This window comes from Salmo salar, chromosome ssa13, assembly GCF_905237065.1.
Source record: "Salmo salar chromosome ssa13, Ssal_v3.1, whole genome shotgun sequence".
NCBI lineage: Eukaryota > Metazoa > Chordata > Actinopteri > Salmoniformes > Salmonidae > Salmo > Salmo salar.
The window spans coordinates 111,212,119-111,231,332 of record NC_059454.1 but is presented as its reverse complement, the minus strand read 5'-3'; the positions used below and the strand labels follow the sequence as shown (position 1 = coordinate 111,231,332).

At 45.6% G+C, this 19,214-nt stretch overlaps 1 protein-coding gene across 3 annotated transcripts in view; it reads left to right on the top strand.

Annotated features, from left to right (window-relative positions):
- The window catches only part of palm2akap2 (palm2 and akap2 fusion), a 190,301-nt gene that overhangs the window by 120,832 nt on the left and 50,255 nt on the right, over window positions 1-19,214 (top strand). For all 3 annotated transcript variants that reach the window (XM_045692695.1, XM_045692696.1, XM_045692697.1), the window contains one exon: window positions 16,093-16,166. In XM_045692695.1, the coding sequence (XP_045548651.1) occupies window positions 16,093-16,166 (74 nt within the window). The remainder of the gene's footprint in view (window positions 1-16,092; window positions 16,167-19,214) is intronic.

Genomic DNA, 19,214 nt, shown 5'->3' with positions numbered 1-19,214 from the left:
TACTACACCTCTACTCAACCACTACTCTACCACTACTACACCTCTACTCTACCACTACTCTACTATACCTCTACTCTACCACTACTACACCTCTATTCAACCACTACTCTACCACTACTACACCTCTACTCTACCACTACTCTACCAGTACTACACCTCTACTCTACCACTACTCTACCACTACTACACCTCTACTCTACCTCTACTCTACCACTACTACACCTCTACTCAACCACTACTCTACCACTACTACACCTCTACTCTACCACTACTCTACCACTACTACACCTCTACTCTACCACTACTCTACCACTACTACACCTCTACTCTACCACTACTACACCTCTACTCTACCACTACTCTACCACTACTCTACCACTACTCTACCACTACACTACCACTACACTACCACTACTCTCCCACTACTCTACCACTACACTACCACTACACTACCACTACTCTACTATAGCACTACTCTACCACTACTCTACTCTACCACTACTCTACCACTACTCTACCACTACTCTACTCTACCACTACTATAACACTACTCTACCACTACTCTACCACTACTCTACTCTACCACTACTCTACCACTACTCTACTCTACCACTACTCTACCACTACTCTACTCTACCACTACTCTACCACTACTCTACTCTACCACTACTCTACCACTACTCTACCACTACCACTACTCTACCACTACTCTACCACTACTCTACTCTACCACTACTCTACCACTACTCTAACCACTACTCTACCACTACTCTACCACTACTCTACCACTACTCTACTCTACCACTACTCTACCACTACTCTACCTCTACTCTACCACTACTACACCTCTACTCAACCACTACTCTACCACTACTACACCTCTACTCTACCACTACTCTACCACTACTACACCTCTACTCTACCACTACTCTACCACTACTACACCTCTACTCTACCACTACTACACCTCTACTCTACCACTACTCTACCACTACTCTACCACTACTCTACCACTACACTACCACTACTCTCCCACTACTCTACCACTACACTACCACTACACTACCACTACTCTACTATACCACTACTCTACCACTACTCTACTCTACCACTACTCTACCACTACTCTACCACTACTCTACTATACCACTACTATAACACTACTCTACCACTACTCTACCACTACTCTACTCTACCACTACTCTACCACTACTCTACTCTACGACTACTCTACCACTACTCTACTCTACCACTACTCTACCACTACTCTACTCTACCACTACTCTACCACAACTCTACCACTACCACTACTCTACCACTACTCTACCACTACTCTACTCTACCACTACTCTACCACTACTCTAACCACTACTCTACCACTACTCTACCACTACTCTACCACTACTCTACCACTACTCTACCACTACTCTACCACTACACTACCACTACTCTACCACTACTATACCACTACTCTACTCTACCACTACTCTACCACTACTCTACCACTACTCTACTCTACCACTACTCTACCACTACTCTACTCTACCACTACTCTACCACTACTCTACCACTACTCTACTCTACCACTACTCTACCACTACTCTACCAATCCTCTACCACTACTCTACCACTACTCTACTCTACCACTACTCTACCACTATTCTACCACTACTCTACCACTACTCTACCTCTACTCTACAACTACTCTACAACTACTCTACCACTACTCTACCACTACTCTACTCTACCACTACCCTACTCTACTCTACCACTACTCTACACTACCACTACTCTACCACTACTCTACTCTACCACTACTCTACCACTACTCTATCACTACTCTACTCTACTCTACCACTACTCTATTCTACCACTACTCTACCACTACTCTACGCTACCACTACTCTACCACTACTCTACTCTACCACTACTCTACTCTACCACTACTCCACCACTACTCTACCACTACTCTACCACTACTCTACTCTACTCTACTATACCACTACTCTACCACTACTCTACAACTACTCTACCACTACTCTACCACTACTCTACCACTACTCTACCCCTACTCTACCACTACTCTACCAGTACTCTACTCTACCACTACTCTACCACTACTCTAACAAATACTCTACCACTACTCTACCACTACTCTACTCTACCACTACACTACTCTACCACTACTCTACCACTACTCTACCACTACACTACTCTACCACTACTCTACCACTACTCTACTCTACCACTACTCTACTCCACCACTACTCTACTCTACAACTACTCTACTCTACCACTACTCTACCACTACTCTACCACTACTATACCACTACTCTACCACTACTGTACCACTACTCTACTCTACCACTACTCTACCACTACTCTACCACTACTCTACTCTACCACTACTCTACCACTACTCTACCACTACTCTACCACTACTCTACAACTACTCTACCACTACTCTACTCTACCACTACTCTACTCTACCACTACTCTACCACTACTCTACCACTACTCTACTCTACTCTACCACTACTCTACCACTACTCTACTCTACCACTACTCTACCACTACTCTACTACTACTCTACCACTACTCTACCACTACTCTACCACTACTCTACTCTACCACTACTCTACCACTCTACCACTACTCTACTCTACCACTACTCTACCACTACTCTACCACTACTCTACCAATCCTCTACCACTACTCTACCACTACTCTAATCTACCACTACTCTACCACTACTCTACCACTACACTACCACTACTCTACCACTACTCTACCACTACTCTACCACTACCACTACTCTACCACTACTCTACCAATCCTCTACCACTACTCTACCACTACTCTACCACTATTCTACTCTACCACTACTCTACCACTACTCTACCACTACTCTACCTCTACTCTACCACTACTCTACCACTACTCTACCACTACTCTACTCTACCACTACTCTACCACTACTCTACTCTACCACTACTCTACCACTACTCTACCACTACTCTACCACTACTCTACCACTACTCTACTCTACCACTACTCTACTCTACTCTACCATTACTCTACACTACCACTACCCTACCGCTACTCTACTCTACCACTACTCTACCACAACTCTACTCTACCACTACTCTACCACTACTCTACCACTACTCTACCACTACTCTACCACTACTCTACTCTACCACTACTCTACTCTACTCTACTCTACCACTACTCTACCACTACTCTACCACTACTATACTCTACCACTACTCTACCACTACTCTACCTCTACTCTACCACTACTCTACCACTACTCTACCACTACTCTACTCTACCACTACTCTACTCTACCACTACTCTATACTACCACTACTCTACCACTACTCTACTCTACCACTACTCTACCACTACTCTACTCTACCACTACACTACCACTACTCTACCACTACTCTACTCTACCACTACTCTACCACTACTCTACTCTACCACTACTCTACCACTACTCTACTCTACCACTACTCTACCACTACTCTACCACTACTCTACTCTACCACTACTCTACCACTACTCTACCACTACTCTACTCTACCACTACTCTACTCTACCACTACTCTACCACTACTCTACACTACCACTACTCTACCACTACTCTACTCTACCACTACTCTACCACTACTCTACCACTACTCTACTCTACCACTACTCTACCACTACTCTACCACTACTCTACTCTACCAGTACTCTACTCTACCACTACTCTACCACTACTCTACCACTACAAAGCTCTACCACTACTCTACCACTACTCTACTCTACCACTACACTACCACTACTCAACCACTACTCTACCACTACTCTACTCTACCACTACTCTACCACTACTCTACTCTACCACTACACTACCACTACTCTACCACTACTCTACTCTACCACTACTCTACCACTACTCTACTCTACCACTACTCTACCACTACTCTACTCTACCACTACTCCACCACTACTCTGCTCTACCACTACTCTACCACTACTCTACCACTACTCTACTCTACCACTACTCTACCACTACTCTACTCTACTCTACCACTACTCTACCACTACTCTACCACTACTCTACCACTACACTACCACTACTCTACCACTACTCTACCACTACTCTACTCTACCACTACTATACCACTACTCTACTCTACCACTACTCTACTCTACCACTACTCTACTCTACCACTACCCTACCACTACTCTACCACTACACTACCACTACTCTACTCTACCACTACTCTACTCTACCACTACTCTACTCTACCACTACCCTACTCTACTCTACCACTACTCTACCACTACTCTACCACTCTACTCTACTCTACCACTACTCTACTCTACTCTACCACTACTCTACCACGCTACCACTACTCTACCACTACTCTACTCTACCACTACTCTACTCTACCACTACTCTACTCTACTCTACCACTACTCTACTCTACCACTACTCTACCACTACTCTATCACTACTCTACTCTACTCTACCACTACTCTACTCTACCACTACTCTACCACTACTCTACCCTACCACTACTCTACCACTACTCTACTCTACCACTACTCTACCACTACTCTACTCTACTCTACCACTACTCTACCACTACTCTACCACTACTCTACCACTACTCTACCACTACTATACTCTACCACTACCCTACTCTACTCTACACTACCACTACTCTACTCTACCACTACTCTACCACTACTCTACCACAACTCTACTCTACCACTACTCTACCACTACTCTACCACTACTCTACCACAACTCTACTCTACCACTACTCTACCACTACTCTACCACTACTCTACCACTACTCTACCACTACTATACTCTACCACTACCCTACTCTACTCTACACTACCACTACTCTACTCTACCACTACTCTACCACTACTCTACCACTACTCTACCTCTACTCTACCACTACTCTACCACTACTCTACCACTACTCTACTCTACCACTACTCTACTCTACTCTACCATTACTCTACACTACCACTACCCTACCTCTACTCTACTCTACCACTACTCTACCACTACTCTACCACTACTCTACTCTACCACTACTCTACTCTACCACTACTCTACCACTACTCTACTCTACCACTACACTACCACTACTCCACCACTACTCTACTCTACCACTACTCTACCACTACTCTACTCTACCACTTCTCTACCACTACTCTACTCTACCACTACTCCACCACTACTCTGCTCTACCACTACTCTACCACTACTCTACCACTACTCTACTCTACCACTACTCTACCACTACTCTACTCTACTCTACCACTACTCTACCACTACTCTACCACTACTCTACCACTACACTACCACTACTCTACCACTACTCTACCACTACTCTACCACTACTCTACTCTACCACTACTATACCACTACTCTACTCTACCACTACTCTACTCTACCACTACTCTACTCTACCACTACCCTACCACTACTCTACCACTACACTACCACTACTCTACTCTACCACTACTCTACTCTACCACTACTCTACTCTACCACTACCCTACTCTACTCTACCACTACTCTACTCTACCACTACTCTACCACTACTCTATCACTACTCTACTCTACTCTACCACTACTCTACTCTACCACTACTCTACCACTACTCTACGCTACCACTACTCTACCACTACTCTACTCTACCACTACTCCACTACTCTACCACTACTCTACTCTACTCTACTATACCACTACTCTACCACTACTCTACCACTACTCTACAACTACTCTACCACTACTCTACCACTACTCTACCACTACTCTACAACTACTCTACCACTACTCTACCACTACTCTACCACTACTCTACCCCTACTCTACCACTACTCTACCACTACTCTACCACTACTCTACCACTACTCTACTCTACCACTACTCTACCACTACTCTACCACTACTCTACCAGTACTCTACCACTACTCTACTCTACCACTACTCTACCACTACTCTAACCACTACTCTACCACTACTCTACCACTACTCTACCACTACTCTACTCTACCACTACTCTACCACTACTCTACCACTACTATACCACTACTATACCACTACTATACCACTACTCTACAATACCACTACTCTACCACTACTCTACCACTACTCTACCACTACTCTACTCTACCACTACTCTACCACTACTCTACTCTACCACTACTCTACCACTACTCTACTCTACCACTACTCTACTCTACCACTACTCTACCACTACTCTACCACTACTCTACCACTACTCTACTCTACCACTACTCTACCACTACTCTACTCTACCACTACTCTACTCTACCACTACTCTACTCTACCACTACTCTACCACTACTCTACTCTACCACTACTCTACCACTACTCTACTCTACCACTACACTACTCTACCACTACTCTACCACTACTCTACCACTACACTACTCTACCACTACTCTACCACTACTCTACTCTACCACTACTCTACTCTACCACTACTCTACTCTACCACTCTACTCTACCACTACTCTACCACTACTCTACCACTACTATACCACTACTCTACCACTACTCTACCACTACTCTACTCTACCACTACTCTACCACTACTCTACCACTACTCTACCACTACTCTACTCTACCACTACTCTACCACTACTCTACCACTACTCTACACCACTACTATACCACTACTCTACTCTACCACTACTCTACCACTACTCTACCACTACTCTACTCTACTCTACCACTACTCTACCACTACTCTACTCTACCACTACTCTACCACTACTCTACTACTCTACTACTACTCTACCACTACTCTACCACTACTCTACCACTACTCTACTCTACCACTACTCTACCACTACTCTACCACTACTCTACTCTACCACTACTCTACCACTACTCTACCACTACTCTACCAATCCTCTACCACTACTCTACCACTACTCTAATCTACCACTACTCTACCACTACTATACTCTACCACTACCCTACTCTACTCTACACTACCACTACTCTACTCTACCACTACTCTACCACTACTCTACCTCTACTCTACCACTACTCTACCACTACTCTACCACTACTCTACTCTACCACTACTCTACTCTACTCTACCATTACTCTACACTACCACTACCCTACCGCTACTCTACTCTACCACTACTCTACCACTACTCTACCACTACTCTACCACTACTCTACTCTACCACTACTCTACTCTACTCTACTCTACCACTACTCTACCACTACTCTACTCTACCACTACTCTACTCTACCACTACTCTACCACTACTCTACCACTACTCTACCACTACTCTACCTGTTCTCTACTCTATCACAACCTCTACTGTCCTCTGCTCAACTGATGTCACACATACTGTAATTAACGTCACATTCACTGCAAATAACGTCACACACAATGCAACACACAAACTGCAATTATCATAAAGCACTTCAACTAAAATCACACACACTTCAACTAACGTCACACACACTTCAACTAACGTCACACACACTTCAGCTAACATCACACACACTTCAGCTAACGTCACACACACTTCAGCTAACATCACACACACTTCAGCTAACGTCACACACACTTCAGCTAACGTCACACACACTTCAGCTAACGTCACACACACTTCAGCTAACATCACACACACTTCAGCTAACGTCACACACACTTCAGCTAACGTCACACACACTTCAGCTAACGTCACACACACTTCAGCTAACGTCACACACACTTCAGCTAACGTCACACACACTTCAGCTAACGTCACACACACTTCAACTAACGTCACACACACTTCAACGTGGAAAACTGATTTAATTTAGTAGTCAGTTAATTTAGTTGTTTTTTTCACTCAACTTTTAACCTAAATTCACGATGAATTCAAATTAGTTGACAATCAACCAAATGTAGATCTAAACTAGACGTTAAACTGACGTCTGTGCCCATTGGAACACACTGAGACCTGTGTGAGCCCATGGCTAGTGTCTATGTTTAGTATGTACGATAGTGTGACACTAACCGCCACAGTCAAGGATCAATCAATACGCAGGACACACCTGACTGGACAACAGTTTGGTGGTGGTGCTGTCTACAACAGATTATATCCCTTTGGGACATCGATCCTGTTTTTAACTCATTTGACAACATAATAAAAATGGCTTATTACCCTCCACATGTATTCTGTGTGTGGGGATGATATCCTAATTGGCCTAATATCCCACGCAGAGCAGCTAAAGCACAGTGCTGTGTCCAAATGTATCTCTCGGGTGCCCCCAACAGCCTCAAGTTGGTACTGCAGGAGGTCTCTTCAATTACATATTCAATCAAACCCACGCTGCAGAAAAAAATACATTGTTCTTGCACCATACAAAAAAAAAAAAAAAACATTTAAAGTACTGTGATCAAAATTAAAAAAAGACACTCGCACATCCAAGCTATCTTGTTGCAGGTGCATGGTAACAGAGAGGTATAACTTAGCTGCTCTTGCTTGTATCACTGTTGTTTTATTGAATCTTTACGTATCGACCTCGTAAAGCTTCCAAGAGGCCAATATATTAAGCTTAAAAAAAACAACAGTGCTACTAGCAAGAACAGTGTGCTGGTTTCTCTTTTCATCATAAACAACAGTGCTACTAGCAAGAACAGTGTGCTGGTTTCTCTTTTCATCATAAACAACAGTGCTACTAGCAAGAGCAGTGTGCTGGTTTCTCTTTTCATCATAAACAACAGTGATACTAGCAAGAGCAGTGTGCTGGTTTCTCTTTTCATCATAAACAACAGTGCTACTAGCAAGAGCAGTGTGCTGGTTTCTCTTTTCATCATAAACAACAGTGATACTAGCAAGAGCAGTGTGCTGGTTTCTCTTTTCATCATAAACAACAGTGCTACTAGCAAGAGCAGTGTGCTGGTTTCTCTTTTCTTCTAAGTACTGTGATCAGGTAATGAGCGATAGGGAGATTTTTCCAAAGTGTGTTTTGATTGAATCTGACCATATCAAAGTTTATTTGTCAAATGCTCAGGACACAGCGTAGTGTACACTGTATAATAAGTATTTGCACGCATCATAGGCAGCAGGTGTGTCTGTGTAAAACAATGCTTCAGTGGTGGGATGACAAACACCTTATAGAAGGACACGCTGGAGAACATGGAGAGGATAGGAGTCATGGCAACAGATCCAGCTGCTCCTGGAACACACTATGGCCACATCCCAAATGGCACCCTACTTCCTACGTAGTGCACTACTTTTGAACAGGGCTAACACATGGGGACTAGGGTACCACCTGACCACATCCACCTCACATGTCCCTCAGGATTTAGGCCTGCTTCCCTCTATGTGAGAGGGCCAGGGGGGCGACTGGTAAACTAGGCCAATATACAATGTTAATACAATGCTCGTATTACTGCTACAGTAAATGGTTGTAGTATTCCTGCTACAGTAAATGGTTGGAGTATTCCTGCTACAGTAAATGGTTGGAGTATTCCTGCTACAGTAAATGGTTGGAGTATTCCTGCTACAGTAAAGGGTTAGAGTATTCCTGCTACAGTAAATGGTTGGAGTATTCCTGCTAAAGTTAAATGGTTGGAGTATTCCTGCTAAAGTAAATGGTTGGAGTATTCCTGCTACAGTAAATGGTTGGAGTATTCCTGCTACAGTAAATGGTTGGAGTATTCCTGCTACAGTAAAGGGTTAGAGTATTCCTGCTACAGTAAATGGTTGGAGTATTCCTGCTAAAGGTAAATGGTTGGAGTATTCCTGCTACAGTAAATGGTTGGAGTATTCCTGCTACAGTAAATGGTTGGAGTATTCCTGCTACAGTAAATGGTTGGAGTATTCCTGCTACAGGTAAATGGTTGGAGTATTCCTGCTACAGTAAATGGTTGGAGTATTCCTGCTACAGTAAATGGTTGGAGTATTCCTTCTAAAGGTAAATGGTTGGAGTATTCCTGCTAAAGGTAAATGGTTGGAGTATTCTTGCTACAGTAAATGGTTGGAGTATTCCTGCTACAGTAAATGGTTGGAGTATTCCTGCTACAGTACATGGTTAGAGTATTCCTGCTACAGTAAATGGTTAGAGTATTCCTGCTACAGTAAATGGTTGGAGTATTCCTGCTACAGTAAATGGTTGGAGTATTCCTGCTACAGTAAATGGTTGGAGTATTCCTGCTACAGGTAAATGGTTGGAGTATTCCTGCTACAGTAAATGGTTGGAGTATTCCTGCTACAGTAAATGGTTGGAGTATTCCTTCTAAAGGTAAATGGTTGGAGTATTCCTGCTAAAGGTAAATGGTTGGAGTATTCTTGCTACAGTAAATGGTTGGAGTATTCCTGCTACAGTAAATGGTTGGAGTATTCCTGCTACAGTACATGGTTAGAGTATTCCTGCTACAGTAAATGGTTAGAGTATTCCTGCTACAGTAAATGGTTGGAGTATTCCCAGGGGCTACAGTAAATGGTTGGAGTATTCCTGCTACAGTAAATGGTTGGAGTATTCCTGCTACAGTAAATGGTTGGTGTATTCCTGCTACTGTAAATGGTTGGAGTATTCCTGCTACAGTAAATGTTTCGAGTATTCCTGCTACAGTAAATGGTTGGAGTATTCCTGCTACAGTAAATGGTTAGAGTATTCCTGCTACAGTAAATGGTTAGAGTATTCCTGCTACAGTAAAGGGTTAGAGTATTCCTGCTACAGTAAATGGTTGGAGTATTCCTGCTACAGTAAATATTTGGAGTATTCCTGCTACAGTAAATGGTTAGAGTATTCCTGCTACAGTAAATGGTTAGAGTATTCCTGCTACAGTAAATGGTTAGAGTATTCCTGCTACAGTAAATGGTTGGAGTATTCCTGCTACAGTAAATAGTTGGAGTATTCCTGCTACAGTAAATGGTTAGAGTATTCCTGCTACAGTAAATGGTTAGAGTATTCCTGCTACAGTAAACTGTATTACTGTATTCGAACCAGTGACCTTTCGGTTACTGGCCCAATGCTCTAACCGCTAGGCTACCTGTCGCCCCTACCCAATAATGATGGGGATATTGTTGACGAGGAGGAGGACGATGATGGGGATATTGTTTACGAGGAGGAGGATGGGGATATTGTTGACGAGGAGGAGGAGGATGATGGGGATATTGTTGACGAGGAGGAGGAGGATGATGGGGATATTGTTGACGAGGAGGAGGAGGATGATGGTGATATTGTTGACGAGGAGGAGGATGATGGGGATATTGTTGACGAGGAGGAGGAGGATGATGGTGATATTGTTGACGAGGAGGAGGATGGGGATATTGTTGACGAGGAGGAGGACGATGATGGGGATATTGTTGACGAGGAGGAGGACGATGATGGGGATATTGTTGACGAGGAGGAGGAGGATGATGGTGATATTGTTGACGAGGAGGAGGACGATGATGGTGATATTGTTGACGAGGAGGACGATGATGGGGATATTGTTGACGAGGAGGAGGAGGATGATGGTGATATTGTTGACGAGGAGGATGACGATGATCGTGATATTGTTGACGAGGAGGACGATGATGGGGATATTGTTGATGAGGAGGAGGAGGATGATGGGGATATTGTTGACGAGGAGGAGGAGGATGATGGTGATATTGTTGACGAGGAGGAGGATGATGGGGATATTGTTGACGAGGAAGAGGAGGATGATGGTGATATTGTTGACGAGGAGGAGGATGGGGATATTGTTGATGAGGAGGAGGAGGATGATGGGGATATTGTTGACGAGGAGGAGGAGGATGATGGTGATATTGTTGACGAGGAGGAGGACGATGATGGTGATATTGTTGACGAGGAGGACGATGATGGGGATATTGTTGACGAGGAGGAGGAGGATGATGGGGATATTGTTGACGAGGAGGAGGAGGATGATGGTGATATTGTTGACGAGGAGGAGGATGATGGGGATATTGTTGACGAGGAGGAGGAGGATGATGGTGATATTGTTGACGAGGAGGAGGATGGGGATATTGTTGATGAGGAGGAGGAGGATGATGGGGATATTGTTGACGAGGAGGAGGAGGATGATGGGGATATTGTTGACGAGGAGGAGGACGATGATGGGGATATTGTTGACGAGGAGGAGGAGGATGATGGGGATATTGTTGACGAGGAGGAGGAGGATGATGGGGATATTGTTGACGAGGAGGAGGATGGGGATATTGTTGACGAGGAGGAGGAGGATGATGGGGATATTGTTGACGAGGAGGAGGAGGATGATGGGGATATTGTTGACGAGGAGGAGGAGGATGATGGGGATATTGTTGACGAGGAGGAGGATGGGGATATTGTTGACGAGGAGGAGGAGGATGATGGGGATATTGTTGACGAGGAGGAGGAGGATGATGGGGATATTGTTGACGAGGAGGAGGAGGATGATGGTGATATTGTTGACGAGGAGGAGGAGGATGATGGTGATATTGTTGACGAGGAGGAGGATGATGGGGATATTGTTGACGAGGAGGAGGAGGATGATGGTGATATTGTTGACGAGGAGGAGGATGGGGATATTGTTGACGAGGAGGAGGACGATGATGGGGATATTGTTGACGAGGAGGAGGACGATGATGGGGATATTGTTGACGAGGAGGAGGAGGATGATGGTGATATTGTTGACGAGGAGGAGGACGATGATGGTGATATTGTTGACGAGGAGGAGGAGGATGATGGGGATATTGTTGACGAGGAGGAGGAGGATGATGGGGATATTGTTGACGAGGAGGAGGATGGGGATATTGTTGACGAGGAGGAGGAGGATGATGGGGATATTGTTGACGAGGAGGAGGAGGATGATGGGGATATTGTTGACGAGGAGGAGGATGGGGATATTGTTGACGAGGAGGAGGACGATGATGGGGATATTGTTGACGAGGAGGAGGAGGATGATGGTGATATTGTTGACGAGGAGGAGGAGGATGATGGTGATATTGTTGACGAGGAGGAGGATGGGGATATTGTTGACGAGGAGGAGGACGATGATGGGGATATTGTTGACGAGGAGGAGGAGGATGATGGGGATATTGTTGACGAGGAGGAGGAGGATGATGGTGATATTGTTGACGAGGAGGAGGAGATGATGGGGATATTGTTGACGAGGAGGAGGAGGATGATGGGGATATTGTTGACGAGGAGGAGGAGGATGATGGGGATATTGTTGACGAGGAGGAGGAGGATGATGGTGATATTGTTGACGAGAGGAGGAGGATTGGGATATTGTTGACGAAGGATGGGGATATTGTTGATGAGGAGGAGGAGGATGATGGGGATATTGTTGACGAGGAGGAGGAGGATGATGGGGATATTGTTGACGAGGAGGAGGAGGATGATGGGGATATTGTTGACGAGGAGGAGGAGGATGATGGGGATATTGTTGACGAGGAGGAGGAGGATGATGGTGATATTGTTGACGAGGAGGAGGATGGGGATATTGTTGACGAGGAGGAGGAGGATGATGGGGATATTGTTGACGAGGAGGAGGAGGATGATGGGGATATTGTTGACGAGGAGGAGGAGGATGATGGGGATATTGTTGACGAGGAGGAGGAGGATGATGGGGATATTGTTGACGAGGAGGAGGAGGATGATGGGGATATTGTTGACGAGGAGGAGGAGGATGATGGGGATATTGTTGACGAGGAGGAGGAGGATGATGGTGATATTGTTGACGAGGAGGAGGGCGATGATCGTGATATTGTTGACGAGGAGGACGATGATGGGGATATTGTTGACGAGGAGGAGGAGGATGATGGGGATATTGTTGACGAGGAGGAGGAGGATGATGGTGATATTGTTGACGAGGAGGAGGATGATGGGGATATTGTTGACGAGGAGGAGGAGGATGATGGTGATATTGTTGACGAGGAGGAGGATGGGGATATTGTTGATGAGGAGGAGGAGGATGATGGGGATATTGTTGACGAGGAGGAGGAGGATGATGGTGATATTGTTGACGAGGAGGAGGAGGATGATGGTGATATTGTTGACGAGGAGGGACGATGATGGGGATATTGTTGACGAGGAGGAGGAGGATGATGGGGATATTGTTGACGAGGAGGAGGAGGATGATGGTGATATTGTTGACGAGGAGGAGGATGATGGGGATATTGTTGACGAGGAGGAGGAGGATGATGGTGATATTGTTGACGAGGAGGAGGATGGGGATATTGTTGACGAGGAGGAGGAGGATGATGGGGATATTGTTGACGAGGAGGAGGAGGATGATGGGGATATTGTTGACGAGGAGGAGGGACGATGGTGGGGATATTGTTGACGAAGGAGGAGGAGGATGATGGGGATATTGTTGACGAGGAGGAGGAGGATGATGGGGATATTGTTGAGCGAGGAGGAGGAGATGGGGATATTGTTGACGGAGGAGGAGGATGGGGATATTGTTCGAGGAGGAGGACGATGATGGGGATATTGTTGACGAGGAGGAGGAGGATGATGGGGATATTGTTGACGAGGAGGAGGAGGATGATGGGGATATTGTTGACGAGGAGGAGGAGGATGATGGTGATATTGTTGACGAGGAGGAGGAGGATGATGGTGATATTGTTGACGAGGAGGAGGATGATGGGGATATTGTTGACGAGGAGGAGGAGGATGATGGTGATATTGTTGACGAGGAGGAGGATGGGGATATTGTTGACGAGGAGGAGGACGATGATGGGGATATTGTTGACGAGGAGGAGGGACGATGATGGGGATATTGTTGACGAGGAGGAGGAGGATGATGGTGATATTGTTGACGAGGAGGAGGACGATGATGGTGATATTGTTGACGAGGAGGAGGGATGATGGGGATATTGTTGACGAGGAGGAGGAGGATGATGGGGATATTGTTGACGAGGAGGAGGAGATGGGGATATTGTTGACGAGGAGGAGGAGGATGATGGGGATATTGTTGACGAGGAGGAGGAGGATGATGGGGATATTGTTGACGAGGAGGAGGAGATGGGGATATTGTTGACGAGGAGGAGGAGGATGATGGTGATATTGTTGACGAGGAGGAGGAGGATGATGGTGATATTGTTGACGAGGAGGAGGATGGGGATATTGTTGACGAGGAGGAGGACGATGATGGGGATATTGTTGACGAGGAGGAGGACGATGATGGGGATATTGTTGACGAGGAGGAGGAGGATGATGGTGATATTGTTGACGAGGAGGAGGACGATGATGGTGATATTGTTGACGAGGAGGACGATGATGGGGATATTGTTGACGAGGAGGAGGAGGATGATGGGGATATTGTTGACGAGGAGGAGGAGGATGATGGTGATATTGTTGACGAGGAGGAGGATGATGGGGATATTGTTGACGAGGAGGAGGAGGATGATGGTGATATTGTTGACGAGGAGGAGGATGGGGATATTGTTGATGAGGAGGAGGAGGATGATGGGGATATTGTTGACGAGGAGGAGGAGGATGATGGGGATATTGTTGACGAGGAGGAGGAGGATGATTGTGATATTGTTGACGAGGAGGATGACGATGATCGTGATATTGTTGACGAGGAGGACGATGATGGGGATATTGTTGACGAGGAGGAGGAGGATGATGGGGATATTGTTGACGAGGAGGAGGAGGATGATGGTGATATTGTTGACGAGGAGGAGGATGATGGGGATATTGTTGACGAGGAGGAGGAGGATGATGGTGATATTGTTGACGAGGAGGAGGATGGGGATATTGTTGATGAGGAGGAGGAGGATGATGGGGATATTGTTGACGAGGAGGAGGAGGATGATGGGGATATTGTTGACGAGGAGGAGGACGATGATGGGGATATTGTTGACGAGGAGGAGGAGGATGATGGGGATATTGTTGACGAGGAGGAGGAGGATGATGGTGATATTGTTGACGAGGAGGAGGATGGGGATATTGTTGACGAGGAGGAGGACGATGATGGGGATATTGTTGACGAGGAGGAGGAGGATGATGGGGATATTGTTGACGAGGAGGAGGATGATGATGACATTAATAAAGATGATCTCACCAATGTGACGGTGTTCTTTCTCTAGGTAAAGGACAGACTCCTCAAGTAACCATGTCTACAGGAAACAGGATGGTGTCTAAACCAGCCATCACTGCTATGGTGAGTCCCTCGATATCTATCCATGTACCAATCCATCCCTTTCTTTCTATCTATCTCTCTTTCTATCTATCTGGGGAAAGGGAGATACATAGTCAGTTGCACAACTGAATGTATTCAACTGAAATGTGTCTACCGTATTTAACTCAACCCCTCTGAATCAGAGGTGAGGGGGGCTGCCTTCATCGGCATCCACGTCTTCAGAGCCCTGGGAGCATCAGAGCCCTGGGAGCATCAGAGCCCTGGGAGCATCAGAGCCCTGGGAGCATCAGAGCCCTGGGAGCATCAGAGCCCTGGGAGCAGTTGTTGTTGGCAGTTCATTCACTGACAGCAAAAGGAGGAATGTGATTCTGACTAACAGTTAGTAGAACTTTAACAGAGTAATGACTGTTCTAGGAACAGATTAAAGACCAGCAGAGTAATGACTGATCTGGGAACAGATTAAAGACCAGAGTAATGACTGGTCTAGGAACATATTAAAGACCAGAGTAATGACTGGTCTAGGAACAGATTAAAGACCAGAGTAATGACTGGTCTAGGAACAGATTAAAGACCAACAGAGTAATGACTGATCTAGGAACAGATTAAAGACCAGAGTAATGACTGGTCTAGGAACAGATTAAAGACCAGCAGAGTAATGACTGGTCTAGGAACAGATTAAAGACCAGAGTAATGACTGGTCTAGGAACAGATTAAAGATCAGCAGAGTAATGACTGATCTAGGAACAGATTAAAGACCAGAGTAATGACTGATCTAGGAACAGATTAAAGACCAACAGAGTAATGACTGGTCTAGGAACAGATTAAAGACCAGAGTAATGACTGATCTAGGAACAGATTAAAGACCAGAGTAATGACTGATCTAGGAACAGATTAAAGACCAGAGTAATGACTGATCTAGGAACAGATTAAAGACCAACAGAGTAATGACTGGTCTAGGAACAGATTAAAGACCAACAGAGTAATGACTGGTCTAGGAACAGATTAAAGACCAGAGTAATGACTGATCTAGGAACAGATTAAAGACCAACAGAGTAATGACTGATCTAGGAACAGATTAAAGACCAGCAGGGCTGATACGGGAGGATCATGTAGTCCAGGCCAGTGGTTAGAGAGTTCAGTCGCCACAGGTCTGTCTGGCAACAACAAGTCCAGATGTCTTTAGAACAGGATTTTTCCAGATGTATTAGTTCCTTATTGAACGTGTTGTGGTTTATAAAGACCTGAAGATGGAGTCCAGTATTGATCACACAGAGAATTAGCAGCAATACAGGTAGATACTGCACAGACACTAACAATATGGCCTCCAATAGCTAAACAAATCAAATCAAATCAAATGTATTTCTATAGCCCTTCTTACATCAGCTGATATCTCAAAGTGCTGTACAGAAACCCAGCCTAAAACCCCCCAAACAGCAAGCAATGCAGGTGTAGAAGCAAGGTGGCTAGGAAAAACTCCCTAGAAAGGCCAGAACCTAGGAAGAAACCTAGAGAGGAACCAGGCTATGAGGGGTGGCCAGTCCTCTTCTGGCTGAGGAGATTATAAGAGCACATGGCCTAGATGTTCAAATGTTCATAAATGACCAGCATGGTCAAATAATAATAATCATAGTAGTTGTCGAGGGTGCAACAAGTCAGCAACTCAAGAGTAAGTGTCAGTTGGCTTTTTCATAGCCGATCTTTGAGAGTATCTCTACCGCTCCTGCTGTCTCTAGAGAGTTGAAAACAGCAGGTCTGGGACAGGTAGCACGTCCGGTGAATAGGTCAGGGTTCCAGCAGGTCTGGGACAACAGGTCTGGGACAGGTAGCACGTCCAGCGAACAGGTCAGGGTTCCATAGCTGCAGGCAGAACAGTTGGAACTGGAGCAGCAGCACGGCCAGGTGAACTGGGGACAGCAAGGAGTCATCAAGCCAGGTAGTCCTGAGGCATGGTCCTAGGGCTCAGGTCCTCCGAGAGAGAGAAAGAAAGAAAGAGAAAGAGAGAATTAGAGAGAGCATATTTAAATTCACACAGGACACTGGAAAAGACAAGAGAAATACTCCAGATGTGACAGACTGACCCTAGCCCCCCGACACATAAACTACTGCAGCATAAATACTGGAGGCTGAGAGAGGAGGGGTCAGGAGACACTGTGGCCCCATTCCTAGCCACCGCCCCATAAACTAGCTTAGCATATTACTGTGGCTGGTACTGTCTGACTTAGCATATTACTATAGCCAGTACTGTCTTACTTAGCATATTACTATAGCCAGTACTGTCTTACTTAGCATATTACTATAGCCAGTACTGTCTTCCTTAGCATATTACTATGGCTGGTACTGTCTGACTTAGCATATTACTGTACTGTCTTACTTAGCATATTACTATGGCCGGTATTGTCTTAGTTAGCATATTACTATAGCCAGTACTGTCTTACTTAGCATATTACTATAGCCAGTACTGTCTTACTTAGCATATTACTATGGCCGGGATATTGTCTTACTTAGCATATTACTACGGTCAGTACTGTCTGTCTTAGCATATTACTATAGCCAGTGCTGTCTTACTTAACTATTTACACTGGTGTCTCACCCTCCCCTGCCTCTACCTCACTCTTTCTCCCCTGCCTCTACCTCACTCCTCCTCCTCCCCTGCCTCTACCTCACTCCTCCTCCTCCCCTGCCTCTACCTCACTCCTCCTCCCCTTCCTCTACCCCCCTCCTCCTAAACCTGCCTCTACCTCACTCCTCCTAACCCTGCCTCTACCTCACTCCTCCTCCCCTGCCTCTACCTCACTCCTCCTCCTAACCCTGCCTCTACCTCACTCCTCCTCCCCTGCCTCTACCTCACTCCTCCTCCCCTGCCTCACTCCTCCTAACCCTGCCTCTACCTCACTCCTCCTAACCCTGCCTCTACCTCACTCCTCCTCCTACCCTGCCTCTACCTCACTCCTCCTCCTCCCCTGCCTCTACCTCACTCCTCCTCCCCTGCCTCTACCTCACTCCTCCTCCTCCCCTGCCTCTACCTCACTCCTCCTCCTCCCCTGCCTCTACCTCACTCCTCCTCCCCTT